The 27,198-nt window shown below is 41.5% G+C and overlaps 1 protein-coding gene across 10 annotated transcripts; it reads right to left on the bottom strand.

Annotated features, from left to right (window-relative positions):
• Window positions 1-661: 661 nt before the first annotated feature.
• On the bottom strand, window positions 662-26,239 carry LOC126394179 (AP2-associated protein kinase 1-like). Of its 10 annotated transcripts, XM_050050863.1 has the most exons (21): window positions 25,408-26,239; window positions 21,346-21,464; window positions 20,577-20,685; window positions 19,699-19,841; window positions 19,424-19,545; window positions 19,263-19,344; window positions 19,014-19,146; window positions 18,766-18,869; window positions 18,219-18,298; window positions 17,971-18,134; window positions 17,131-17,315; window positions 15,801-16,013; window positions 15,064-15,251; window positions 14,568-14,761; window positions 14,396-14,464; window positions 11,760-11,864; window positions 11,424-11,525; window positions 10,350-10,523; window positions 9,916-10,005; window positions 9,241-9,340; window positions 3,851-3,877 (listed from the first exon to the last, which is right to left on the bottom strand). In XM_050050863.1, the coding sequence occupies exons 1-20, from the start codon at window positions 25,565-25,567 to the stop codon at window positions 9,246-9,248; spliced, it is 2,631 nt and encodes an 876-aa protein (XP_049906820.1). In that variant the 5' UTR covers window positions 25,568-26,239; the 3' UTR covers window positions 3,851-3,877; window positions 9,241-9,245. The 10 variants fall into 10 exon arrangements, with proteins under 10 accessions (XP_049906810.1, XP_049906811.1, XP_049906812.1 ...); XM_050050853.1 differs by lacking the exon at window positions 9,241-9,340 and having other exon boundaries at window positions 662-3,877; XM_050050854.1 differs by lacking the exons at window positions 9,241-9,340; window positions 9,916-10,005 and having other exon boundaries at window positions 662-3,877.
• Window positions 26,240-27,198: the final 959 nt, after the last annotated feature.

Raw genomic sequence — 27,198 nt, 5'->3', positions numbered from 1 at the left:
GAAAAGTTCAAGTTGTTGATGCAGCAAATTGGGTCAGTTTATGTTATATTGTCAGACTGGATCATTATTGTTGATGGCACTAACATATTAGCAGTATTTAGTCTGTGTAGTTGGTCTGGGTGAAGCGGTTTTGTATGTAAAATTGAAATCTGCAAAGCATGGTAAATACTTTTTAGACAGGGCTGCACAATTTATCAAAATAGCAATATGGCCAAATGAAATATCCAAATCGCAGGAGCTGCAGTTTCTTGATAAAGGTCAAATGTGTCACAATATACCATTGTATATGAAGCATCATGGTGCTACAGAGACGCCCCAGCCAATAAATCATATTCAAAACATTTGGTACAGACCCTGGCAAAAACCACATCTTCATCTTTTCTTCAGTAAAAATAAAATGCAAGAATTACGTCCCATTAAAATCATGACTCATATCGCAATCAGTATCTGTCAAAATAACTGCAATATCACCTTTTTTGCGTACCCTCAGCCCTTCTTTTAGATAAATATGTGGAGTAAAACAGTTTTTTACAGCGATGTGTAGTGGAACAGAGGCCTAAGTTGGTGTAAAATAGAAATTCCGAAATCAAAAGTGTCTCATACAGTGCTTCAGTGTAGGTATAGTGATGATAAAAAAAACTGCAAAAACTGTGCAAAAATGTGATTTACATTCATTTAATAGTTTTTATGACATACAACATAGTTTTCAAAGGCAGGCTGTGCAGCATAATAAGTATTTCGAGTGCTTTTTTTTGTCCAACAGGATCACCAGTTGTCGAATCCTCCAAAGATTTCCTATACAACACTTGTTGAAATACATTATACAGCTGTGTTACAATCATAACGCATTCTTAGGGAACCCTGACTCTGTGTCAGTGACGATGTGCAACCTTCATGTATACAAGATGGGTGAGGAAAGTGAGCATTTACATATATATATAAAAAAAGATTGTACACTTCAAATAGAAAAGAAAACAGAGGATTTTACATTGCAACAGAGGAATACATGAATTAAACTTTGGGCTGAGACAGGTTGGATCCCCTTTCTAAAAAGTGCCACGATGGGAACCAAAAAGTGTTCCAAGATTTTACAGAGCACAAGGATAATAAAATATTCCCAAATGGCGATGGAAATAAACTCAAAAGGAATGTCATCAATCAGTCACCATTCAAGATGTCACTTACAAGATACTACTATTACAATCCCTGACTGGAACTGCGAAGCATAAGTGCTGTAGATATTTGTGACTGCAGGAAAGCTTTTATTTAAGTTGCAGTTTAGGTTTTCATGTCAGTTGTTTGTACGTGTGAGTCACAGTTAGTACACAGTTGGAGTTTATAGAGACCTACCATAGAGATGCATTATAGAGTTGGATGGTGCATTAGCATACTGCAGACAGCAAAAGGAAGTTGTACACGATTGTACACACATATTTGGTGCTGAATGCCAGTGCAATAAAATGATCAATGCAGCAGATTTCTTAAGGAGGGCACAGAAGGCAAAAGTGATTGATGCTGTTTGATGTGGTCGGAGGGATGTACTGTAAGAGCATAAGGCTTCTGAGAGATCATCTTGTAGCGTAATTAGATACAAAGAAAAGTCTTCTACATTTATCTAACATAGGAACCACTATAATGTATTTTCTATTTAAACACGGCTCGTACGTTTCATGGAATAAACACTGATATTCCATTTTCATCAGACAGGACAGTGACCACACGGATAATACATGACAAAATGCAAAACATTTTGGAATGAAACAACAAAACGTTACATTTCACATCAACACGTTGTCCTTGAAATGTCTATGCATCATTATCCAGCATCTGCGTCAGAACAAACTGTCAAGCATAAAACCCAAAGCGCCCAAAAGTACTGACTCTGAGGGCATAATTGTAAGGTTAACAAATTGCTCATTTGATGTAACAACAGATAAATGCCTCTGAAATATCTTTACAGTGTCTTTTCCTCCTCTGAGCTTCTGTGAAGTTATGATCTTGTGATTCAAGCTACATCGTACAATTTTGAGAACTAACATAAGGAAGGAATGAGGCATTACAGACGAAATCCAAGAACGGCCATGCTTGAAATGTTTTAATGTGGTTATCTCAAGATCACAAGTTCATTATTTTGTTATTTTGAGAAAATGAGCTTTGCTATCTTGAGATAACGAGAAGATCAACCTGTTACCACAAGAAAACAAACGGTTGTGTGCTCTTATTACTTAAAATGTTTATCAAAGATCAGGAGTGCCATGCTGACATGTACAGATAGCATCTTGACAACTGTAGCAACTGATTTAAACCATGACAGCTGTTCATGAAGCCTGAAATTAGTTGGGATCAAATAACCCAGACCCTCATTTTCAAGTTCTCAGTAATTATCCCATGAACTTGAGAAAATAAAACTAGTTTTCTTGTGACAAATCATCTTGTTATCTCCAGGAATCTTCCATTTGTTTTTTTAAGAATCAACATAATTAAACCCGTAATTAACTTACAATCTTGATAAATTGGCATTAAAAAATAAGTGCAAGCATAGCCGTCCTCGGCTTCCGCAGTCACCAGATCATAATTTCACAGTAAAGCTCAAATATACAGGAAATGAAACAGCTAAAGCTGCACACAATCATTGTACTCCCTCACTGTGTGGTGTTTCCGTGCTGACACAAAAAGTAACTGAGGTAGGCAAGAAAACAATCAAATGCTTGACCACCATATTGTCTCTGTATAGATGTACGTACCAAAAGGATTGAAGACAATTCGAAAAGTAAAAGGATGTGACAGAAAAAATAAAAAGCTACTAGGAGTCAGGAAATGATGTCAGTTTTTTTAAATCTAACTGAGCATTCAAGTGTAAAGATGACGTTGCACTATCACTAATTGGAGCCAGTTAAGAATGAGATCCATGCAGGCCTGCAGTCCAGCTGCGGCGCTGGTGACAGCATGCAGTATGCCTGTTAGAGTTTGCATAATTCAGTGATGAGCGCTGATACCCACTGCCCTGACTGCTGAGGGTGCGTTCAGGGCTTTTCTTGTGGGGCCTTGAGGTGAAATGGTGCAGAGACGAAAGGGTCTACAGCACCCACTTCTGAGGTCCATGAGTGAAGAGGTCCAACGGGGACTGATGCCACAGCGGCTTGCCTGCTCACGTTAGACACTACTCGATGAGCTGCTACTGGCTGCTGGGGCACAGGTCCCTCAAAGTGTCGGGAATATTTGGCCAGAGCTTGTGGGCGGAATGGTTGCTGGGCAACTTGTCCCAACACACCTTGATCAGGGGTAACAGCATGAACTCCAGCTGCATGAGGATACGAGAGCTGACCTCCCATAGCCTCCTTTCTTTTTCCGAAGGGAGCCTGAGAGAATACATCAAACTGCTGTGGAGCTGCGAGGGGGCCACGTGGAAACGGAGCGTTAGCAAACACATCGGCCGGCTCTTCTTGCGCAATCCGAAAGGGGGCTTTTGAGAAGACATCTGCAGCGACATCTGCACCTTTTGCTGGTTCGTGTACATGCTGGGAATGATTCTGAGCAAAGGTGCTCGGAGTAGGTTGGTGGAAGGTAGTAGATGGTTGTGTTGGTACGGCGCTGGAGTGTGGTGATGAGTGGAGGGCTAACTGAGGTCCTTGTTCTTCTTCATCCTCAGAGTCCAGCAGCAGAGGTCTGGCGCCGCTGCTGTCATGGGCTGCTGCATGACTCTTAATGGCTACCACATTCTCCTGCTCCTCTTTATGGGATTCCTCCTCCTCCTCATCATCATCATCTTCATCGCTGGAGTGCATGCATCCCTCATGTGCTTGAGAATCTCCTTCTTGAGGTTCAGTCTCTTGTCCCTCACCGAGCACAGAGTAGCCATTACTCTCCCCTTGCACATCTGTATTAGAGAGCAGAGATAAAGCAAAACATATCAGAGGGGAACAAAAACTTTACAGTATAAATAGTTACAAGAAACTTTACCATCTAACGTCCAGGTGCTCACTTATCTACCAGACCATCAAACCTCAGTCACACACATGACTTACTATATGACCAATGGCTCAGCTGTAACATCTGTAACCACTGAAGAATCAATGAGAACGACCCAACAGTGAGAAACCGGCACACGACTACAAGGATACAGACACATTCTACTCTGAATAGGTCACATACAACAGACAGGACTGGCCAGCTCTATCATTACAACATCAAATAACCTTGTTTCCACAAATTAGTTTCTGCACAGCTGCAGAAAAAACAGCGCCTTGTGTTAGGGGGGAGACAGCGATGTTGCTTTTAGTTAGAATTGATTGTGTTGAGGTAAAGGAAAGCTTAGACGGAGTCAACCGGTCTGTGGAAACAAGGACAAAGAGCCTTCACAGCAAAAGTGGGAGGTAATTAGGGACAGACAGGTTTGCACAGATGAGCAGAGACAGATCAGTCTTACCTCAGCAGTGTTGACAGCAGCTGTTAACTGGCAGCTCTTGGGAAGATGTTAGTTGGAGCCATTAAGGGGAGACACCAGCTTTTGGTTTGTTTTACGTCTTGGGTAATTTCCTTTATCACTTATCTGTTTCAAATTATCCACAGCCTGTTTCATATACACTGAACAAAAATGTAAACCCAACACTTTTGTTTTAGCTCCCATTTTTCACAGGTTTAAGTTAAAGATCTCAGACTTTTTTGTGCACTCAGTTGATGTTTTTCTTTTAAATTTGACACAAACGTTAAAATCTGTGTTAGTGAGCACTTCCCCTTTTCCAGGATAATCTAGCCGCCTGACAGGTCTAGCATATCAAGATGCTGATTGAACAGCATCATTACTACACAGGTGTGCCTTGGTATGGTCACAATAATGGCCACTCTAAAATGTGCAGTTTGATCACACACACACACATACAATGCCACAGATGTCTCAAGTTTCGAGGGAGCGTGCCATTGGCATGCTGACTGCAGGAATGCAGCTGTTGCCTGTAAACTGAATGTTCATTTCACTACCATCAGCCGTCTCCAGTCTTGTTTCCCTGAATTTGGCAGTACATCCAACCAGCCTGGCACGCTTCCACAAAACTTGTGACATCTGTGCCATTGTGCGTGTGTGTGATCAAACTGTACATTTTAGAGTGGCCTTTATTGTGACCACCCCAAGGCACACCTGTGTAGTAATGATGCTGTTTAATCAGCATCTTGATATGCCACACCTGTCAGGTGGCTAGATTATCTTGGAAAAGGAGAAGCGCTTTAAGAGGGAAATATAACAAATTTGCGACCAAAATCTCAGAGATTTATCTTTAACTCTAACCTGTGAAAAACAGGAGCAAAAACAAAAGAGATGTGTTTACATTTTTGTTCTGTATATTATACACCTATCTACAAGATTTGAACCAGAGTAAAATTACCTAGAGATTCTAACACCGGTCAGACTGACTACCAAAATGACAAACAGTGAGACTGCTCATGTAATCACGTGACATAACAGCCATCAATTCCTCATAACATAGCTCATGGGCTATACAATCCATCTGTGGTCGCCTACAGTCTATCAAAAAAGAAACACTGGTGCAGTAATGCGATTTTAAAATACATGTCTACCAAGGAAGCATAGAACAGCTAAGATACGAGTGGGTGACAAGAAAGAGGAATAAGAAAAAGAAAACCTAGGAAACACTGGAAGAGTCCTTTAAATTTCAGAGAAAAGCTCAAAAGAACACCGGTGCAAGTTGTTAGACAAACAAGTGTCTGATGATGCTTGTACTAAGAGATGCAAACATATTCCCATAGTGCTAAGCTCCACACTAAATACTGGTTTAATACTGATATCTGAGCAGAAAAGGCCCGAGGGGATCTACAATGTCTGCGAATAAAAACAACAAAAATGGAAGACTCAATCTTAACACTGTCAATAAAGCAAGCTGGTTCCTTCACTCTTGCAAGTGAAAGTCAAATAATGTGACCCACAGAGACTTCATTTACATTCTCATTTATGAGTTTTATTCAGTGTCTCTCTTTCTGAACCTTAATTCATAAAAATAAAAGTACACACTCCATAGTGGTCCTGCTTTGACATCTGCCAAATCAAGTCAAACATTTTGATATAATCAAAGTAACGTCTGTACCAGCCACTGTATCAACCCATCCAGCACAACAAGTACATTGGTTTTACATAGCAACACAAGTAAAACTCTACGGTCAAGGCGAGAACTCTACAGGATACAGCGCTGTAGTGTCTGATAAGAACATGAAGCGTTATTGTAGGATTGCATAGATTAGCCACAAAAATGCAAATGACTTTTTAACTGGAAAAAAAAAGAAAAGAAAGCACAGTTTTTGTTACCCATGCCAATTCTTACAGTGTTGTCAATGTCTATGACTAACCTTTACAATGTGGGGGGGAGGAGAAAACTACTTATATCCCTAACTTCAAGCAAATAAACCAGTGATGGCATGTCAAAGGGAATGTACTGTTTCCAGTTTGTATGTACATATCTAAGGTGATATGGGCCCTTCAAAGAGACTTATGCCCAATGAGCCTTCCTTGGCTAGAGAAAAAACGAAAGGTAATACTTTGTTTTACATTAAAGAAATATTTCGCCCCCTAGATGAATATTTGCTTATCAACTAGTCACCCTGTGTCATGCTGAATTCAGAAGAAAACATGGTTTTTCTCACGTCTCCATTGTGACCGAAGAATCCAAAAAATGGTAAACAATCTTGTTCATTTACACAACAGCAAAACTAAAGCAAAACCCCGTTTACAAACAGTGCAGTATAATCCAAGTCTCATTTATCTGGCTGTATGAGCAGAACTTCCCAAACACGTGCATTTTCACTAAAATTGTAATATTCAAAACATTTAAAACATTGCTGTTTATGTGGAAGAGTTTTAAATATGATGGTTTAAGCAAAAAACCTTGTGTTTGGGAAGTACTGAGAATACCACTGGATACACGAGACTTGGATTATACAACACAAGTTGTCTGAGAGTTTGGAAATGATGTTTTCAAACATGGTCCCCTATGACTTCAATTCATTAAGAATTTTCTCAGTTTTTGGATTCTCCGCTCACTGTGTAGGCATGCAAGAAAAACAAAGTTTTCTTCTCCACTTCAACATAAGACAGGGTGAGTAATTGATATACAAATGATCATTTGGGGGTGAAATATTCATTTAAAGGTGGAAGGAAAAGTCAGTTGTAATGACTGATCACATATAATACAACTTTTACAGCTGTTTTTCAGGTCACTCAAGCCTGTCTTAACATCTTCAGTCAAATGAAAGACAACAGTTATCAGAGGTGAGGGGCACCACAGAGATATCAGGAAGTAAATTCCGTCATTAGCTCTGTTTTTCTGTCAGATAAAATCTCTCTCAGTAATATACAGTAACTTACAAGAACCAGTATCATGTGAAGAACTGCAGTGGAGAGATAAAAATACTACCCAGTCAGGTAAGCCATAAGCACTTTGTTTCATGTATCAGTGACGATGACATCAAAAACCAAAATTGAATGCTTGACATGAATGAAGAGAAAAGACAGAGGGACTTTGGACAGAGGAGAGGGTCAACATCTTTGTACTCCTAAATACAGCTTTGTACACAAATACTTTTTTTTTTTTATCTATATATTTCCTTATTCATTTTTACATATTTTATAATGGTGCTCAGTTCATACATTCATTCTAAAGCGCTATCAATAATAGTTACATTTATTCATACCATGATAGATGAAATGCCTTTAAATATTACACACACACACACACACACACACACACACACACACACACACACATCTACTTTTACCAGTGCTAACAAGAGCAAAAATTAAAAGTGATTTTATGTACATATAAGGGAGTTTGTTTTCTTTATTTCTCCTCTGGCTGAACACATAAGCCCAGTGTTCAACGTATGTGGTAGTAACAGATTGGATAGGTAAGACAGAGAGGATGGCAATGGGAGACTTACAAGTAAAGCTCAAAATCTACACTGTACCTTCCTCTCTGTAACAATGGTATGCTGCTAAAATCTACCTCACTGACCCTGAGAGCAGACTGAAACAAGGCAAACACAGCATCATCATAAAATCTTTCCTCTTAGCTTTGGCATGGCAACAGGTCAAATAATTTGATTCCCTTTAGTTTCTGCTGTGCTTATCTTGATTACGGGTCAAAAGATAGGATGATGAGCTCATGACCCTACACATAAAAAGATGTCATTATAAAATGCACACATACCATTAATGGTCTTAGGAAGTTTTGTAGATAATGCTGAAGGTGAAAGTATCCTGCCATGGCAATGGAACTGAATTTATCAGCTGTGTTAACACTGATTTCACCAGTTTCAGGATTTCAGGACATCATCATGACAGACAGATTTACAAGATTAGAGAATTAATACCCTGCTTAACATCCAGAAGGAGGCGGCCATATACAGTTATTCTAAAGCTGCAGCTCTTCATACATAGTTAGCTTTGATAAATAGCTCTTAAAAACATGACTACCGATCTGTATTGGAATAGTAGCACAGATCTGACCTCCTAAGATGGTGCAACCTGTTTGAAATAATTCAGTAAACAACACCAGTTTGAGAAATCTGTAATCAGCCTCCAGCTGACATTTTTGTCTTCACTGGTTTACAAACTGGTTCAATCAGTGCAAACACTCTCAGTGGTTCACTCTGGGTGCATCTTTGATTGGTCAATAGTTAAGTTCAATGCTTTCACAGGAAAGTGCAGCACATTATCCTGGTGCTCTGCACCATTTTGACTCCTCACTCTTTAGTCAGACCCGTGACACAAATGAGCATGCCTGAAGGTGGCTGGTTTAAATAAAGCTTCAACCCTGAACAAAAGTGAACAGCTGTGAATCAAGCAGTTTAACGTGTGCATACGATGACAGTCAATCACCATGGCAGTGCACTCGGTGAGGGATATTAATGCGAGTATGAGGAAAGCATGAGGAAGGCCATGGCGTAGCCGGGGACAGAAGCAGACGATATGCTCAGGCGTTAATGAAAAGATTTTTACCAGCGTGGGGATGTTGCAGCCAGCAGAGATAAATGAAGCCAGCTTATCAGGCAACTAGAGATGGAGTCGAGGCCAAGGAGGCACAATAAAAGAAAGGTTCCACTGAACCAATCTATGCTGGCTCCTCTGTTTTACTTAACAAGGTGCTACATTAAGTGCCTCGGCTTCCCCATCTCTATGCCCCACCCTCCCCCCGTCCCTTTGTTAGGATTGCACACTGCCCCTTCGACCTCTCCCACCCCCTCTAGAGGTCGATGAGCTGATCCACCAGCAGAAGGGATCGGGCCAAGTTGGGGATGCTGGACTCTGAACTGCCACTGTTGCTGCGCGAGTGACCACCTGAAACGTGCCAGAAAGAGAGAGAGAGAGAGAGAGAGACAGAGAAAGAGATGGACATGGAAAGAGAGCCGAGGGAGATTGTGAAAAACAAGCAAAAGAATAAGTATTAACAGAGGTTGTATGGAGAAATTAGGAGCGAGGAGTTGATGGAGATGGAGGGAAAGTGATGGCAGAGCAGAGAGGTGCATGAACGGGGCAGAAAGACAAGAGAAACAGGCAGAGTGAGCTGGGGTAATCTTTACACAGCTGCATCATTACAGGGGGAGAGTAAGGGAATGCCATTCTATCATGAGGAGACTTTCAAGGTAAACTACAAAGAGCCAAACACCTGCAAGGTGGAGAATCACTGGCAGTGTAACATTAGAAAGAAAAGAGAGGAAGGCGACTAATGTGAGAGCTTGATGGGATAAAAAGCTTTAATGTATAAGCACACCCATACAAGACTTCACATCAGCGGTCACAGGGATGAGCTTTGCTAACTGAATTAGGGGCTAAGGCATTCATCTTTGGCCTATGGCTCATAGGCTGGGCTTCAGCAGGTGTGTGTGCTCATCTCGGGCTTCTGTTAACCTTACCTTGATTTGAGTTTTTGGAGATGAGCACAGGAATAGGGTCAAACTCGTCGTCATTGCCCTTCTCCCCACACGACATGAGGAAGGCAGAGTCTGCGGTGAAGGAAGAGGAAGTGAAGGAATGATGGAGGGGGGAAAAGAAGTTAACTCAGCCAAAGAAAAGAGCAAAAAGAAAGGAGGATGCAAGTAGATTAAAAATAGATGGAGCCAGGGCAGTCACAGTATTTAAAAGCCATGCATTTCAGGTGGCTTTTGGCTCTTCTACAAATGAGTCAAGGGTCTGTGAAGCCGTCATTTAACGTGCCTAATTCCATTTCCTTATCACGTCTGAACAGGCCCTTCTGTTTTGGTAAGGATCTGTAGTCTGTGATGGTTTCGCGGGCCAAAACACCCTGCAGACATAAGGCTAGCTGAGGGGTGCTGCAAAGAGGTCTTACCAGAAGCTGTCTGACCAGGCGGCAGCTCCTCCAGACAGGATCCAGGGCCGGAGCCAGGAGGAGCAGAGGAGCAGGAGGAGGAGGAAGGGAGAGCAGAAACAGACTGGTTCCCATGAGGAGAAGTATGAGATAACAGATCGCAACCCAGCAGAGAGTCCTCCCCAGTGAGAGAGTCTGAGACAGGACGAAGCAAAGCCAGAGGGACAAGGGTCACAATAAAAATAAGATTGTTAACTTAAAGAGCAGAGGAAAATGCATTTGGTTAGTAGGACAGTTTTATGCCTGAAAGCAAGTAATCATCAGCATCAAAGAAATCCTGTTGGAAATCCCCTTGAAAATATGCTGCAAAGTCAGGGGCAGGAGCTACACTTTAACACTCAGTAGTAGTAGCTATGAATCCAAAACCTACACACTTGCCAGGAGTACACCCTAATGCTTCACAAATTTTGACCAACTTTTTAAAAATATTAGCAAAAACATGTAAATTTTCCACCCACTACCATTATGCAAATATTGGAAGTTGGTTCCTCAAAATCAGCAGTAGGTGGCACTAATTTTCTTCGGTCAGGTGCCAATAAACAAGTACAGAATTAGAAGCTGTATTGAGATAACATAAAAAGAGCCGGTCAAACAGAGGTGTACTAACTGAGAGCACAGTGGATGATGGAAATAAAGAGTTTTGAACAACTAAGATCACAGTGCTCATAGAGAGCTCTGGTGACAGCCCTATGTGCGTGTTCAAAGCCATCCAGAGATGACAAAGAAGCTTGCAGTGGCCTATGCAATGACGGTACGTAATGACTGTACGTCATCACTCATTTATCATATTCATGATCTGTTGTCATTTGTGTCAGGATCTGGCACCATGGTGACTGTTAATGATAAACTGGTTTGTGCTGTCCAAACCAAAGTGTGACAGCAGTTGTATAAGTCCCTCAGTAAAAAACCCTGGGGTCAAGATGATATCAACAAGGGACAAGGGGTTTATGACCACAACTGGAAACAATTACTCTTGGTGAATATCCTGCAAAGAATTATGTTAAGATTTCCTATTCTGTGGTCCAGGATGCTAACCTGGCATGCTGGTAGTGATGAACTCTGGCTGGCCTGAGTGCCGCTGGGCCTGGGGGGCTTCCAAACCAGGAATCAGTGAATCGACACACACGTCTGCCTTCACTACAGTGAGTGACAGCAAGTGGAAAAGACAGTAATACAAAGACATTATTAGTAATATAAAAGAAAAAAAGATTAGTTAAGGATAAAACTGATGAAGGAGGAGGAGTTACTCCTCTGTGTGTCTTTCTGATGTCATGACCACGTGAGTGAAACAGGAGAAGGAAGGCAAGAAGATGCATGCAGAGCAGACTGGGAATTTTAGGGCAAGGCAGGGGACCAAAACAGAGCTAGTACCATGGGTGGAGCTCTCTGCAGAACTATTGAAGGGGTTGGCCAGGGTTAAGAGGTCAGGGAGCAGCAGAGAAGTTTCAGGGGACTTCAGTCCCTCAATCAGCTTCTCTGTGAGCAAGCCAGAGAGAAAAGACGGAGAGAAGTAATGGACAGCAAGAGGAGCAAATAAAAAGGAGCAGAAAAACTAAAGAGATATGAAGCTCTAGTAATGTGGGAAAATATTACATACTGACAAAGTCCATGAATATAATTAAAGTTAACTAATATTTATAATACCGTAAACAACCACTTGCCTACATGGCTTACATTGTTCGGGACAAAATAAGTTCAGGAGGCAAAAAACATGATGCGAACATTTTAAGGTAATTTCAAGTTCCCATGTCTTGCAAATCAGGTTGCTTGCATGAAACCATAATACCATGATCAAATTGTTAGTTTATTTAGTTCTGTCCACGACAGCTGCACACACCAAGACCAGTCAGTTGAGTGAAATACTAGCCTTTACCAGTAGAATTATGGTGCAAAACGATACCTGAAAAAACACTGAGTTATTCACGCTCTCACAAATTTAAACATTAAGATTTGATTATTCAGAACAAGCTACAAGTCACAGCAATCAGTGAGTTTCTTCACTGCAGTCATAGATCGCCCCAGTGCTCTGTCACTATCCACATACCAAACCTCTCAGCTCATTTTTGGACTGGTGCAGACAAAGGAGCGGAGGACATCTTCATGAAGTTGGCTTTACCAAAACCTTCATTATGAATTTTTTTTTCTTAAAATTATGCACCTCTATTATTAGAATCAATTACTGATTGAGTTAAGCTGAAATACAGGCCATGCATTAATAGACAAACTACTGACTTTTCACCGCAGCTCATACTTACAGGAAACTGCTATGGGGCAAAATGGGGTGGGGGGTTGGTGGGGGGGGGGGGGGGGGCAAGGAATGTGTTGGCTCAGAAAATGGCACAGCAGATGTGACCTTTTGCCCCCTTCACTATTGGAAAGAGGCCAACACTGATGAAAAACCTTTTACAAATCCAAAATGTCACAAAGCTAAATCCAGTTAAAGTCAACAGAAAACATGTGTAAAGTTAGAAATGCTGCACAGCATGTTATATGTTTAACTTAATTCCAAAAAGGCAGTCTTTATCCTAAATCAGGCATGTCCAAAGTCCGGTGGGAGTGCCAAATGTGGCCCGTGGCTTGCCTCTCAAAATATACCAGGGCTATATGTGGCCCGCCACTCAATTTTGGTTAATCAAGCAAGTTAACGTTGCATTTTTTCTGTTCACCTCATAATGGCAGTGCTATCGTACAGTTTGTAGACATGCTTTGAGTAGGAACTACGTGGGCAGAACTAATGTATTTTCATAAACAGATGGTGAACAAGCAAACAAATGATTACCTAGCAGCAGAAATTATCTGCTAGTTAGCAAACATGGCCACAGCAAAGACATGTAAAGTCAACAGTGAGGGCCGCAGCTTTCAGGGACGGAGAAGAATTAAATTCTTTTTTTTACTGAAAGACAAAACAGTTGCATTTGTCTCATTTGTATGAGAGTATTTTTGTAATATCTGGCCTCCATTAAAAAAGTTTGGACACTCCTGTCCTACATGCTGCTCAGATATGCCTCTCTGCTTCATCAGGAGAAGTCAGACTGTATTTGCTTGTGTGCACGCAGCTTAGGCTGGGTAGAGAAGATTAACCACACCCTCATTATGTAATAGCCTCAACATTTTTATCCTCTCAATTCTGGCCTTAAACAGCCACTGCACAAAGACTAACAAGTATGCACTTCAAAAAAAGCTAAAGGCTAAACCGAGGAGAACATAAAAGGCTGGGTGGGTCATCATTTTAACAAGACAGCACGCTTAACTTTCTCTTGCTCTTAGTGGCACTGGTTAAGCAGGCTCCTCCAGCAGTAAGGCAATCCAATTAACAAAGGAGAATTTGTCCTTCGCGTTACCAGGCAACAGCGAAAGCACAGATCTGTAAATGAGATGCGATCTAGCTGTAGCTACGGCCTCTATTCATGGAAGCTGACAAGGAGCCACTGTGAGGCTGCCTGCTGTGTCAACAAGATAGGACCATGTGTACAAATCCAAACCACACAACTAGCACTCATAAACTAACCTCTGGGAAGTTTGATATCCAGGAAACTACTTCAGTAAATAAAAAAAGTGACTTATAAGCCCTAAGAATATATTTGTTCAAGAGTCTAAGGCCTGAGAGTATCAAAGGCACGGCTAGTTCTGTGTCATGTAGTGGACAGGAGAATTACCTGTGGTGTCCGAGAGGGAAAGGCTATTAAAGGGGTCCGGGACGGTCAACAACACTGAACCTGCACTCATGATGTCTGCAGATCTTTCATCTTAACATTGCACAGACGATTAAAGATGGAGAAGAACAAATAAATAAGCATGAGAGCGCGAACAACAGAAGAAGAGAGTGGGTGGGACTAGAGGATAGGCAAGAAATAAGCTAATTTTTATGACAACTCTAGACATTCGCCAAGACAGCAACATATACAGAGGTCATAATCCAGAATAATTGCTTGAAGAAAAGCCTCCATGGAGATGAAATATGCAAAGCAATGAGACAGCATGCTGAAAAGAATTCAGCGAAGACTTACCTGGGAAAGTGTTGAGCCCTGGAATGTGGTTTTCACTGGACCCTGTGACCTTCTCACCCGGTGCAGCAGCTGTGCACAAGGAAAAAGCAAAGTAGCAATTATTTTTGGGATAACACAATTATTTACCAGTGCTGCAGGTGTATGCAATATGCAGTGGAAAAGTTGCACTTACTCTCAGCTAGCTTTGCAAAGTCTTTGTTAAGTAGCTCCTCTGCTGTGAGCTTGGAGAAGTTATCATCCCCAAAGGGGTTCCAGCTAGGCTGAGTACTGGGTGCAGTGAGAGCTGACTGGGTGTCATTATCACCTGGATGGTACACGCTCTGCTGGGATGAGCAGGGGGAGCCAGAAGGAGTGGTGCTGGCTGATCTGCAGTACACAGAGGTGTAAACATAAACACAGGTAAGAGCGCAGTGAAATTTGATCCTGGGTGTGAAGTCTGTGGACACTGGCCTACTGATGTATGCAAATAAGAGTGAGTGAGCAGAGTTATTTAAAGACTGAATTGAGTGATTCTTCTGAAGCTGGATTCTCTGGGATGTAAAAGGGTCGTTTATCCTCCTTTGGGGTTCTGTCATATGAATGGACTGTCTATTGCCCCTCGCAGCTCACTCTGTGCCATGAAAGGACGGTTCATCCTCAGATCACTGAGGGGAATTAATTCTGCTCACTTGGACTTGTTGAGGCTCGCCTCAGCTGCGGCTGCCTGGAGTAGCTGGGTGGACTTGCTGACTGGGACCCCGAACACGGCGCTGTGAGTGACATCGCTCAATATGCGTCTGTGGCCACTTTTAGCGGCCATCTTTGGCGACGAGGGGGGTGTCAATGAGCCAACCTTCTGAATCCCTCGGCTAGCCGTCTATTAAGGAGAAGAAAAAGAAACAGAGGGAGGAATATGAGATGAAAATGTCCTTGATCAACAGAGAGAATTTCTGTTTAGTGCATGAAGAGTAACAGAGCCAGAAAGATCCACTGGAAAAGATGATCTGAAAAGGAAGAAGTCCTTGAAACTACAACCACAAGAAAATAGGGAAAAACTATTATGAAAAAGGGAAGAAAGTATTCCTAGTACAGAGATTAGACAGAAACAGGTGCACCTTGTGAATCTAAAAAATAATTTTGATAGTTGAAAGAAGCACTAAATGATTTGGTTATCACATGACTTTGAAAAGTATCTGCAGCAATGATGTCGTCCTAAGATGGCATTAAAGGAAGCATTTCTAGCTACATGGCATTCACGCTGTCACATTTAACATATTCTGTGAGACCATTCCTGCCTCTCCCATGACCCAGCAGAGGAAAAATAAATATTTGATTGGTGAATGTGATTGGTTAGAAAGAAGCTGGTAATCAAGTCCCCGGCCAAAAAGAGCAGCAGGTGGCAACAGGAGTAGGATGTTACCACAACCTCTGGGTCAGCTGCAGGACCAACGACTGCAGACTCAGGGATGGCTGTCAGATGAGGAGCTGTTGTTTCGTGGACAGGGGCTACATGCAGCTGCTGCTGGTGTTGCAGTTGCAGGGTAATAACTGGAGGAACAGGCTTAGCTTTGGAGTGCAGCAGGGTGGACGCCTGAGACGCTGCTTGTTGCTGCTGCTGAAGGCTCTGTACCAGGTGATGCTACATAGGAATACCACACAGCTAAGCATGAGGAAGAACCATCTGTCATGATTTACAGCTCTATGACAAGAGCAGCCTTTTAAAGCAGATTTTTCAGGGTTCATTTTCTACCTTTTTGAAAATACATAATGAAACATTATGACATAACATAATAAAGAGGGAGGGAGACTGACACAGAGAGACAGAAATTAAAGAGGGAGGGTGAGAAGAGATTCATTCACAATATTTAGGTTTAAAACTAGTGTATAATAAAAAGTCTTTTGTGCTAAAAGCACAGATTCTGTCTACAAAGTACAACAGTGATGAATAGTTTTGTATGTATGTGATAGTATACTGACAACCAACACTGCTAAGAAGAAAACATTTTAAACCAGAAACAAGCTGGTTCAGGCAAGAAAAAAAAATCAGCGATGTCACTGAGCATTTATAGATACTTGAATCAAAACGAATAAGAAAACATATTCCCTGAATTTTTACAGTCTGAACCTCGATATAAACAGATGCTATGGTCAAGCAAATATTCAGGCCCTCAGCATGTGTTTGTATGTTTAAGATTATGACTCATTATTAGTTCAAAACAGCAATCTGTGTTTGTGGAATAGTGATATTTGGAATGGCAGGCGTAGCTGAACAGACATTGTATTGTGGTCAACCACAGCTTATCAAATAAATACAATGGTAACATCATGTTAGTGTTGCCAAGTACCCGGTGTTTTGCAGCTGGTCCATTACACAGGTCAACATACAGGGCTTTTCAACTGTGATAACATTTCTAGGAACAGAAACAACTCATGTATGCTACCTGTATCACATCAGTTATTGGTCTAATCTGTAACCAGTCTACTGTTTTCAGAGATGCAGTCAAGCTAAAGGAAGCAGGGATATTATCTTAATAAAGGAATATTTATGCCCCACATTATTAAAAATGTTTTTTTCTAGAATTAATTGCCCAAAAACTTCAAATACAGTTTTTTTCATTTGAAAATTAGAGTTGTTTGCCTGAAAGTTTGTCACCACATGTACACAGCATTGTCACACACCATCCGTCAGTATCCCTGTGTGAGATTAAAACACTCTCAACGTGTCCAAAAAGTAGTTCTATTTTTGTTCTGCCTACCTGCTGGTTACTCTGTGGGCTTAAGAAGCCTGAAGCTTGCTGCTGCTGCTTCATGAGGAGCTGCTGATGCTGCGGCGTAGCCTGTGGCTGCATGTTGGCTGTCTGAGCTGGCTGTGGTGCAGCAGGAGCCGGCTGAGCAGCCTGGACAGCAGCTGTAGCTGGAGGTGGGACATTAATACCAACACCTAAAAGGGGGGGAAATAAGTAGAATGAGGACAACATAGATCATTTATCACATCAAAAGTATCTCTTTAAAATGCAACCACATTTCTAGTGACCTGAAGAATCGGTCCAGCACACAAACTCTTCACACACTGTAATGAAAGGCCTGATCTCCACTTTTATCTAAAGATAAATGCAAGAAAATACTCTACTGTACTGTACTCTTAGAATGAATGCATGTATTTATCTTTTTTATTTCAACACATTATACATTTTAAACAACAAACACTACCTCCTTGTAGACACAGCGTATGAGTGAGTTAGAGCTGCACATTAAAAAAACATGAAGAGTGTGCTGCCGTAATTAATGTGACATCACGCCACCATCTATTCTGTGTTTGCAAGTGGGCCACAGATGGATAGCCTTGCCAAAGTGTGAATGTCAAAAGCCTCATAAAAGGACAATTGAAAGCCTTTTAAGAATGGGCTTATTGGACTCCTGGGAACACAGGCCCTTGATGGGTTTTTGAGTCTAATTCTCGAGCAGTTCACTTTGCTGAGTTCAATACAAGATGTCACTTTGAGTATAGGATAATCATCTCCATAAACACAGGCCCTTATTTCTATTAGGAATGATCTATACTCTGACACATAGAGACATCACAGAGCTACTTGTACCTATGGCCTGTGGTGCTCCAGCAGCCACACTGGGTCTCTTGCGTGGAGTGAGAGCTGGCTGGATGGGAAGGATGCCTGATATTGGCTGGGGCTGAGCCTGGCCAGCCTTGGGTCGTTGGCGAGGTGCAATTGAGGTTTCCAAGGTAGGAACAGGGTCTGTGAGCCTGATGGAAGGAAATAAGAAAACTGGCTAGTAATGCAGAAATTTCTTACAATGATAACACTTAAGTGTTTTGCTTTTCACTCACCTGGCTTTGGTTTGACTCTTTTTGGCCACAGCTTCACTGGCTCTGATGGGCTCAGGAAGTTTTGCAGGAATGGGTGAATTCTACAACAGTAAGAGGATTTGCAATTTTTATTTTATCAAGGATAATCAAACCAAAGAGCTTAAATTTCTTACAACACTGAGTGTCACAGCCACACTCCACTATCGATTTGCAGCTTCTATGAACGCACCATTATTGCCCACTTCAATAATACTTAAGGGGTAAGATCATAGAGATTTGGCTCAATCACAAGATCAATTGCTGAGCTACTTTGCACATCAGAAAAGGTCATGATTAATGGAGGGCAGCCAACTGGCAAAGCCTATAAAGTATAGCTCTCCAATATCATTATGTTCTAGATTACTTTCCTCGAAAGCGACATGACAACTGAAACACTGTGCATGACATACATAAAAAGGCCCCAATTATTATTATTATATAAAAAGACCTAACTGTCAATATTTAACACTAACCCTACAGCATATTTTCATCTCAAAGTCCTGCCATTCCTCTTGCCATAACGACTTACATTTACATTTGGGACTGGACACTCTCGTCGAGCCAGTTTAAAGGCAAAGTAGGATATTTGGTAGACGTCTGGTCTCTTATCTGGGTCAGGTTCCAGCATGTATCCTGAGAAATCAAAGAACAAAGGGTGTTTATTTTGAGTCAGACATATGAAAATACACATTCAAAAAGCAAATGCACATATATGGAATGCACATGCTGCACAAAAAGTAGGACAGTGTGTGTATTCTGGGGAACAGGATTACTCACTAATGAGACAGTGCATGTCTTGGGAGTAGCGGGAGTTGTCTGGGATAGTGAAACTTCCGTCACAGATAGCCACTTGGCTCTCCCCAAAAGGAAGCGTGAAGTAGCACAGCTTATAGAGTAGACAACCCATGGCCTGTACAGACAAAGCAATCAACATACTTTGTGTAAATGTCAATCTGTGTCTGGTATGTCACATCTTATTAATGCACATGTGTTTATCATAAAGGTAATGGACTTAGTTCTTCTCACCCAAATGTCTGCCTTTGTAGTGATGACCATTCCACCGTAGAGGTTGACCATCTCTGGAGCGCGGTACGACAGAGTAGTGTACCTGGTTTGACAGCAGACCAATGAGCTTCCGAATTTTAATGAGAGAAAGGATCAAAGATGTAAAGAGCCCAAATACTCACTTCTTGATCTCCTCCTCTACGGCTGGCACCCCCTCTGTCTGAGGGTTTTGGAAGCGGTTGGTGGCACTTCCAAAATCACAGAGCACATAGTGTCCCCGGTCATGCAGAAGAATATTTTCCACCTACGTGAGGGAGACAAGAAAAGACCTGTCAGGACTGATTGAACATGAGGTGAACAACATTGTCACAATAAATTACTTCCAAATAATTAGTTTGGCCATCAATTAGCCCGCCTTAAGAAGCAAGTACTACACTGGGAATTGAATTAAACTTGCCTTAAGATCTCGATGGATGATTGGAGTCTTGCAGTGGTGGAGATGAGCAACTGCCTCGCACGTGTCACAAAAGATCTGCAACACCTCAGCTTCAGTGAAGCCTGTCTGTAACCGCTGGTTCATTAAGTTAACCACCTGCCCACCTGCATAAAACAAATAGGTCAACTGAGAGTCTATAAATGTCCGCTGAGACCATTTTAAGAGTGTACTGTGTATCTTTAAGGAAAGGATTCATACTTAAAAGCCAGCTACTTTTCTCTCTTTTTGTTGCATTTGAATCTTTGAGAAATGCAGTAACTTCCTTTTTAAATAGATGGTTATAACAAGGGCTGACATCTATATATCCAATAAAAACAGAGCTTAAATTAAAATAATTGTTTTATCATATTTTAAAAACATCAATTCATATGGCAGATCTGAAAAAGGTTGGCCAAATTATTTCTCACAGTTTTGTCAAACAGCCTGCGGACAACAACGTTTAATACATTCTCCACTACAACTGCTTTGCTTTTAACAATGCAGCAAAACTTGATTATTTAAACATTTTAAAAAAGGTGAGGAAAATGAAAGAATTGTTTTGTTACTGTTATTGGTTACTTTTACATTGCATTGCCATTGGTGCATGTAGAAAATGCATTTGAATCTTATCTTTATTCTATGAGGTAGCTTCAGCAGCCACACAGTGATGTTAATACTTAAACATCCTATAAATAACACCACTTAGCAATGTATTGACTGAAACACAATTTCTATTGACTGTGATAGCTGTCGGTTGAATATTTGCCTTCGAAACAGAACAGGATGCTGTGAGGAGCCGAGGGTAATGGAGCTTTGAATTCAACAGAGACAGAAAGGCATGGGGGGGTGGGCCTATTTACCTCGACAGAAGTCCATTAAAATCAGGACTTCCCACACATCACCAGCTCCAACTGCAGCTATGCTGGAGTCCAGGAAGCCAACTATGTGTTTGTTGCCCACTAGGTCCTTCTGTGTAAACAAACACAGAGAAAGCAACAATGACAAACAATGGAGATAAAGTCTTCAAAGACTGTACGGTCCTTAAACATTTGGGTTGGTAAATTACAAAAAAAAAAACAGCCATATTTGGAACTATTATACTACTAGTCTATTTTTATCTGCAGTGAGACGCTGATTCTGTGCCAAAGGTCTGGAAGTAATGATGATAACATCCAGCAATAGTCATGCCACCCAGGGTGTGGCTGCAGGAACTGGTTAGTTTCATTTCCAGTAAGGACTCCAGTTAGGAAATGGACAGGCAAGAGAGCTTAGATTACATTAATTACAATCAAGCCCTTAAGCTCCCTTCAGTAACTAACTACCACTATTCCTGGATCAAAGAGTATTTTTAAAATAACTTTCAGTGTTTTGACTTGATGTACATAGAAGCCTAACGTTCAGGGTCATATTCAGACTACAAAGTTAAAAAATCTGAGCAAATACTTCAATATCAATTCTGTAATACTTTGTGTGTCATAATTTATATTACACTGGCTACATTTTCCTGATGCTGTTAATTTCACCGCATGTTAACATGAACGCTCAACAGCACAACCATTTACTGGTAGTGTCAAAATGAAACTGTAGTTTGCTGCACTCAGCAGTCAGTTACTGGACTGTCTTACTCACCATAATCTGTATCTCTAGTTTGCAGACTTGCAGATCGTGTTCATTGTTGACATACATCCTTTTTAGTGCACAACGTACACCTTGATGAGTCCGCACCAAAAAGACTATGGCAAAACCTCCTGCAAATAAATAGAGAGATGGAGAAGGAGAAAATATGAGCACATACACATGTCAAGGGTACAACTAAATAAAGTGTAATCCAGAGAATTAGGAGCAGCAACGCCATACATGCTGACATACTGTTAACACATAAGTGAGGTGATATTAAAATGGTTATTTTCACTTTTCACTACAGTCACTGTCAGTTGCTGAAATTCTCCAGTGGAATAAAGAAACACTCCTTGTTTGACAGCAACATGAGATGTATCATTTCTGAGTATCTTCAAGTCAAATGTCCCTCAGCTGTGCTCCGACCCTGATGGATCAGATATCTCATAATCCTGCCAGAGAATGAGTTTGATTGATGGAATAAAGAAAGTGGCATTTACCAAACTAACATATTTATGTCATTTGATGTTACCATAGTGCTGAGGTAAGAAAGGTGTGCTTAAAGGGAAAACTGTGTGTGGAGTGCATGGTTGGTGGGCTGGCACAGTGGTAAGATGAGCACAGCACTGTGTGAGTCAGCAGTAGTGCTGAGGGGAAGGATGCAATAAGCAGACAACTGACAGAGGATAGAGGAAGTGAGAGAATTCATCATCCCACCTTCGGACACAGTGATGCTGACACATGGGGAAAACCACAAGATAACTTTACATATCCACCTTTAGCAACTCAAATCATCTGAGTCAAACCATGATGTGATAATATTTCTACATGACGCTTACATCTTATGTTTTTCCAATTTCTATAAACGTATTAAAATGTACTGCATTGAACTGTGGACTGTTGGATAGTCTACTGTCTTCACCGACACCTATCTATGAACTGGCCTCAACTTGCTTGTGGTTATCTCCTAATTTCATGCTGACAGCAAGTAGCAGCTTTGACTGTAAAGGCTGTTACTGCAGCTCTTCTGTTCACAGCTTGTGTTAATGCCATGCACTGGGCTGACTCATCCAGCTGGCATCACTATGCCAAAGGCAGCTCCATGTGATTGGTCTGGCTAACGTTTGGTTAGGACTGCCATGGGCAACATTACTGTGAGGCGTGTCATTAAAGAAATGAATGGAGTACAAAAAGATGATGGGAGTCAGCAAAACGGAATCATTTTTCAACAGGCCTGCCTTAATGGTTCAATAATACAATAACCCTGTGTGTTTCAGTGCTCTGTTCTGTATGGGACAGGGTCAAGCTGGGTCACCATGAATGATAACACATCACAATTTCATTGATGTCATCAGCTACAAATTCAATATTGGAAATGTCACAAATAAGTGCAAAAATGTGCAACACAGTGCTGTACCAACAGACAGGGAACTGGCAGAGCGCTCTGCTGAGTAATTAGGGTTATTAAGAGACAGAGAAGCAATGTGTTTGAGAAATGGGTTTCAATGAGGACAAGATCAAAGTGACTAAGAACCTAACCTTGATCAGAACAAAGAGAGGGAAGCACACTGCATGAGCACAGCCATTAAATGTGTGTGTGTGTGTGTGTGTGTGTGTGTGTGTGTGTGTGTGTGTGTGTGTGTGCGTGCGTGCGTGCGTGCGTGTTGTGCGTGTCAGAATTCAGACAGTTGAACCCCCGTTGTCTCGCTCAGTCTAATCTGAGGTGCCTGTAAGAAATTAGAAGGATTAGCAGCCTTCTTAAGCAACATTAAGCAGTGGTCTACAATCTCAGTCGACAGTGTGAGCGAATAATTGTAAGTACAGCTACAAATAGCCGCTGCCTCCTGACGTAACTGACAGTCAGGATTATACCACTCTAGCTTATGCATACACGCTCAAGCAAGACAAAAATACACCTTTAGGCACTGCTATGAAAAGCAGGGTTATAGTGTTGGGTCACAGTTTGTCATTAGTGTAATGGAACTTACATAACTACCACTTAGGCTTAAGGACTACTACACATGTCCTCACGACTACTATGCTGTTTACAAACATGCTCGGTGCATGGCTATACGACACTAAAATGACAGCAAGAATTACAAGCAGCAGTGTCGTGCTGCAGACAAAATTAGCATAGCATACCAACACTTTTTGCAGTGCACTTTTTGCATAGAAAACTGGTGATTTTTGGTTTACAAATGAGGTAATGACTCAGCTCTGTGTTGTGTAGTCTCATAACAGGAACTGGGGACATGTTCTCTGTTACAAAGCAACACCTTACATACCAAACCAGGATAATGTTACCAGCAGTAACTCTATACAGACAGAGGAAAACACATATTGTTGATAGTGAGGACAGAAAGCTGTGTCTTGGAAAATCCTCGGACGACCAGTTGAGAACAAATCACAGACATCTGCCCAAAGTCCAGATGCCTCAACTAAAAACTGCAATAATGACATGATTTCAAATAAACCATTGGCCCTTAAGCTACAAAAGCCAGTGTGTCCCTCTGACTGCTTTTGTCTGTACATTGTGAAAAGTGTCTTGGTTTCAGCTAAAGGCAAAAGAGCTCAACAATGACAACAAAGGGAGTCAACACAGGGGGAAAAACACCATTGCCAAATGGAGCAGCCAGCTAAAAGAAACTAAAAGCCCTGACTACAACCAAAACCATCTGAATAAATAGGTCTAGTGACACTGGGGGGGAGTCACATTGCAAGCAGTAGGTCCACTGCAAAGCAAGAAAAATATGATCTGCAGAGAAACATTCCAACAAGCATTTTGTGAAAGATGTGTAATTTTAGGGAAATTAACTTTAACTGTCTGTGCAAAAGCCTGTTTATGAGCCTTAACAATTACCGATCTGAATGGCACCTCTCTCAAGTTATTGTCAGCATCAAGGCCAAAGTTTTCACACAACTGATAAGAAAACTCACTAACCCTCATAGAAATGAACAAATTCCACTTATAGTTTCCACTGACTGACTGACCTCAGCGCATGGTAGGACTGTGGTTAGACGTCAAACCCATTCATAAAGGCGCGGTGTGCCCAACCAGATGGGCCCCATCTATAGTACTGATGAATTAATCAGTCTTCTTTCATTTATTATTTAGTAACAGGCGCTCTTAGCTAACAGAGTATGGCAGACTCTCATTGCAAAGACAAATGACCATGGGAAACCTTTAAGACTTAAAACAAAGCCTGTTTAACCATGTTCTGGTTAAGACCACCTTAAAAGTTAAGACCAGTTTCCAACAAAACACTTCTTACCCTTTACCTCAATTATTTGGATTCACCTGGAGATAATCAGCAAGCAAGATTGGTTAAGCATAGATAAGTGTGGGCCCCAGGTATGTTACGAGAATCCCTCCTTGTCTGGATGTCATGTGTTAAGTGACTGCACATCTTGATAATCTTTCCCTCCCTCTAACCAACAAGAAATTGTTTATCAGAACTTCTGAAATTTACATTTGTAATTAGTCACTCCCTCTGTAAATATCAAGACAGATGACTCAGCACGGCATCAGTCCTTTACAACACAATAGAAACTCAAGATATACAATGTTCCTCCCTGCCCTCAGGTAAAGAGTGCAGTAATGCAAAGCGAAGATAATCTGAACAATTTACAGCTGTATATACACCCTTTCTATCATATGAATTTTCAGCTTCTAAATCTTTTTTCCACTCTACTGATCATTTAGACAGGAGATAGTAAGCTCAGGCCACAAAACAAAAGTCTGATTGGAGTAAAGCTGCCTGGCAAGTACATGAAATTTCAAAAGCTCAAAACAGCAGCCTTGGGTGGTCACAATTGATACTGTGCTGTTAGAGCCTTGTGCCTATAGGCATGACCACTGTTTTCCTCATCAATAACATATAATAAAGGTGGTAGTGTATCATCATGTTGGTTCTCTGGCTAGGCCATAGCACAAGAAAAACAGGCCCACTCATTTGACTGGTGTTACTTGACTGTCCATCCTCACAACAATGTGGTACAGGTGAGATTGGGGATCTAGTTAAACGTGTATGCATGACGTGTGTGTTATCCACACAACAGAAAGACATAGTTCACCTTCGGCGACAATTTCCTCGACGGTCACTTGATACCGTCCAATGGTGAAGACCCGTCCGATGAAGCTGCCACCGCCGCCGGAACCAGCGCCTCCTCCACCGACTCCGGAGCCAGGCCCAGAGCTCACCAACTCCCGACGAGAATCAAAAAATTTCTTCATTTCTCCCCGAGGTTATCCAACGCACGTTCAAGTCCAAAATATTGTCGTGTCGTCACAACAATTTGGATTGGATATAACCAGTCCCTGTTCGTTGAGATGCTGGTGTTAACCACTTAGCAGTTTTTCAATAATTGAATGAATGCAGTCGGCTAGCTTCAAGCTAAATGCTAGCTACCTAGCTGGAACTCAAAATATTCCAAACACTGCGGTCCGACGCTCCTCGGCTAACTCATGGTTTGAACAGCAGGCGGAGTCAAATAATGTTGAGAAAATAATAAGATGAAACGTCCATGCGGAAGTCGCCGCTTTCCACTCTGACCAAAGAGCAGCACCGGCTGGCTAATTTAGCCAGGCAATGAGCCCGAAAAAACACTTGTTAGCCGTTAGCTCACCTAGCCAGCTAGCTAAGCAGCTAGGTGCGGTGACAGCTGTCAGTTGATAGGCTGGCAGCCAGGTAGGTCCTTAGTGTCCAGTGCAGCTTATTACACATCTCCACCGGTGTCTTCTACCCGAAATGTTACTTAGTTCACCTGCTGCTCTACTCGTCTGTATCGCAGTAAAAAAAGGACAGACCTGCACTGCTTTTGAGAGTGCAGCAGGCTGTAGGGAGGCTGATGAACTAACTTACTGACAGAGCTAAGGCAGCTACAAACAGAGTGGATGCTAGTGAGTCGTCTCCCTGGACTCCGTCCTGCTGGACTTCTCTTGATGTGATTGGTCAGATGAACAACGACTTCCTGTCAGTCTATGATAGTCCCCAGGCTCTCTGGTCTCAAACTCCAGTCTTACACGGTTCAGATATGACCTCAAAGCTGCCTGGAGAGGCGCAGAAATGATAAGCATATTGCAGCAGTGACTCTATAAGTTTATGCATGATGCAGCCTAGTGAGGTGCAAATTTGTATTTTGACTATTTCAAATTATATGGGAGATCAGATTTAATTCATTTTACACAGGGAATCGGGTATCTCAAGTGTTAGGAAAAAAAAGTGGGGAGTCATTAAATGAAAAGTGAAAATGTTAACCTGCTCAATTTGTCCATAAATGCAGGCACTGAAAGACATGAAGAACACAAAATGCTCCGGCTTGCACATAGCCTACATATTTCTTTGCCATATGCCAAAAACTCACAGTGCAATATGCCTGCAGTACAAGATGAATGCCCTCCATGACTGACAGAGAGAGTGTATAGCAGGACTGTCAAACTCATTTTAGTTCAGGAGCCACATACAGCCCAATTTGATCTCAAGTGGGCCGGCCCATAATAACCTATAAATATAAACCCCTTCAATTTTTTGTTTTATTCTGAAAATGTTCATCCATTTACCAAAAAAAGAAACTGCAAATTCAACAGTATATGTCTTAGTTTTTCCACATTCAGTGGCAAGGTTCCATTAATACTGTTTTAAGACAGAAGTCTGATACAGACTCTTTTTGAACTGAAACTGCTGGTTGACAATATTTTTCACAATATTAAATATCTTTAAATATGACCATAGAAAGTACAAATTGTAATTTCAGAGAGCTGTATTCTGGTCAGAGAAAAAAAGCTTTTAAGGCAGTATTTTACATGAAGTATCTGCTCACTGTTTAAATTGCTCCTGAAACCTCTCAGCCTTCACATGTGCATCA

Source organism: Epinephelus moara, chromosome 8, assembly GCF_006386435.1.
Source record: "Epinephelus moara isolate mb chromosome 8, YSFRI_EMoa_1.0, whole genome shotgun sequence".
Classification (NCBI taxonomy): domain Eukaryota; kingdom Metazoa; phylum Chordata; class Actinopteri; order Perciformes; family Serranidae; genus Epinephelus; species Epinephelus moara.
The sequence above is the reverse complement of the archived record's forward strand: the minus strand, read 5'-3'. Positions and strand labels throughout refer to the sequence as shown.

What these genes read in the sequence shown, in the direction of transcription:
- LOC126394179 (XM_050050853.1), bottom strand. Translation starts at nt 25,567, where the DNA reads ATGAAGAAATTTTTTGATTCTCGTCGGGAGTTGGTGAGCTCTGGGCCT. An exon ending in TGGAGCACCACAGGCCATAG is followed by an intron (nt 17,316 to 17,970) that starts GTACAAGTAGCT and finishes CCCCCCTTTTAG; the next exon opens with GTGTTGGTATTAATGTCCCA. An exon ending in GTCCTGCAGCTGACCCAGAG is followed by an intron (nt 15,252 to 15,800) that starts GTTGTGGTAACA and finishes TCTCCTTAATAG; the next exon opens with ACGGCTAGCCGAGGGATTCA.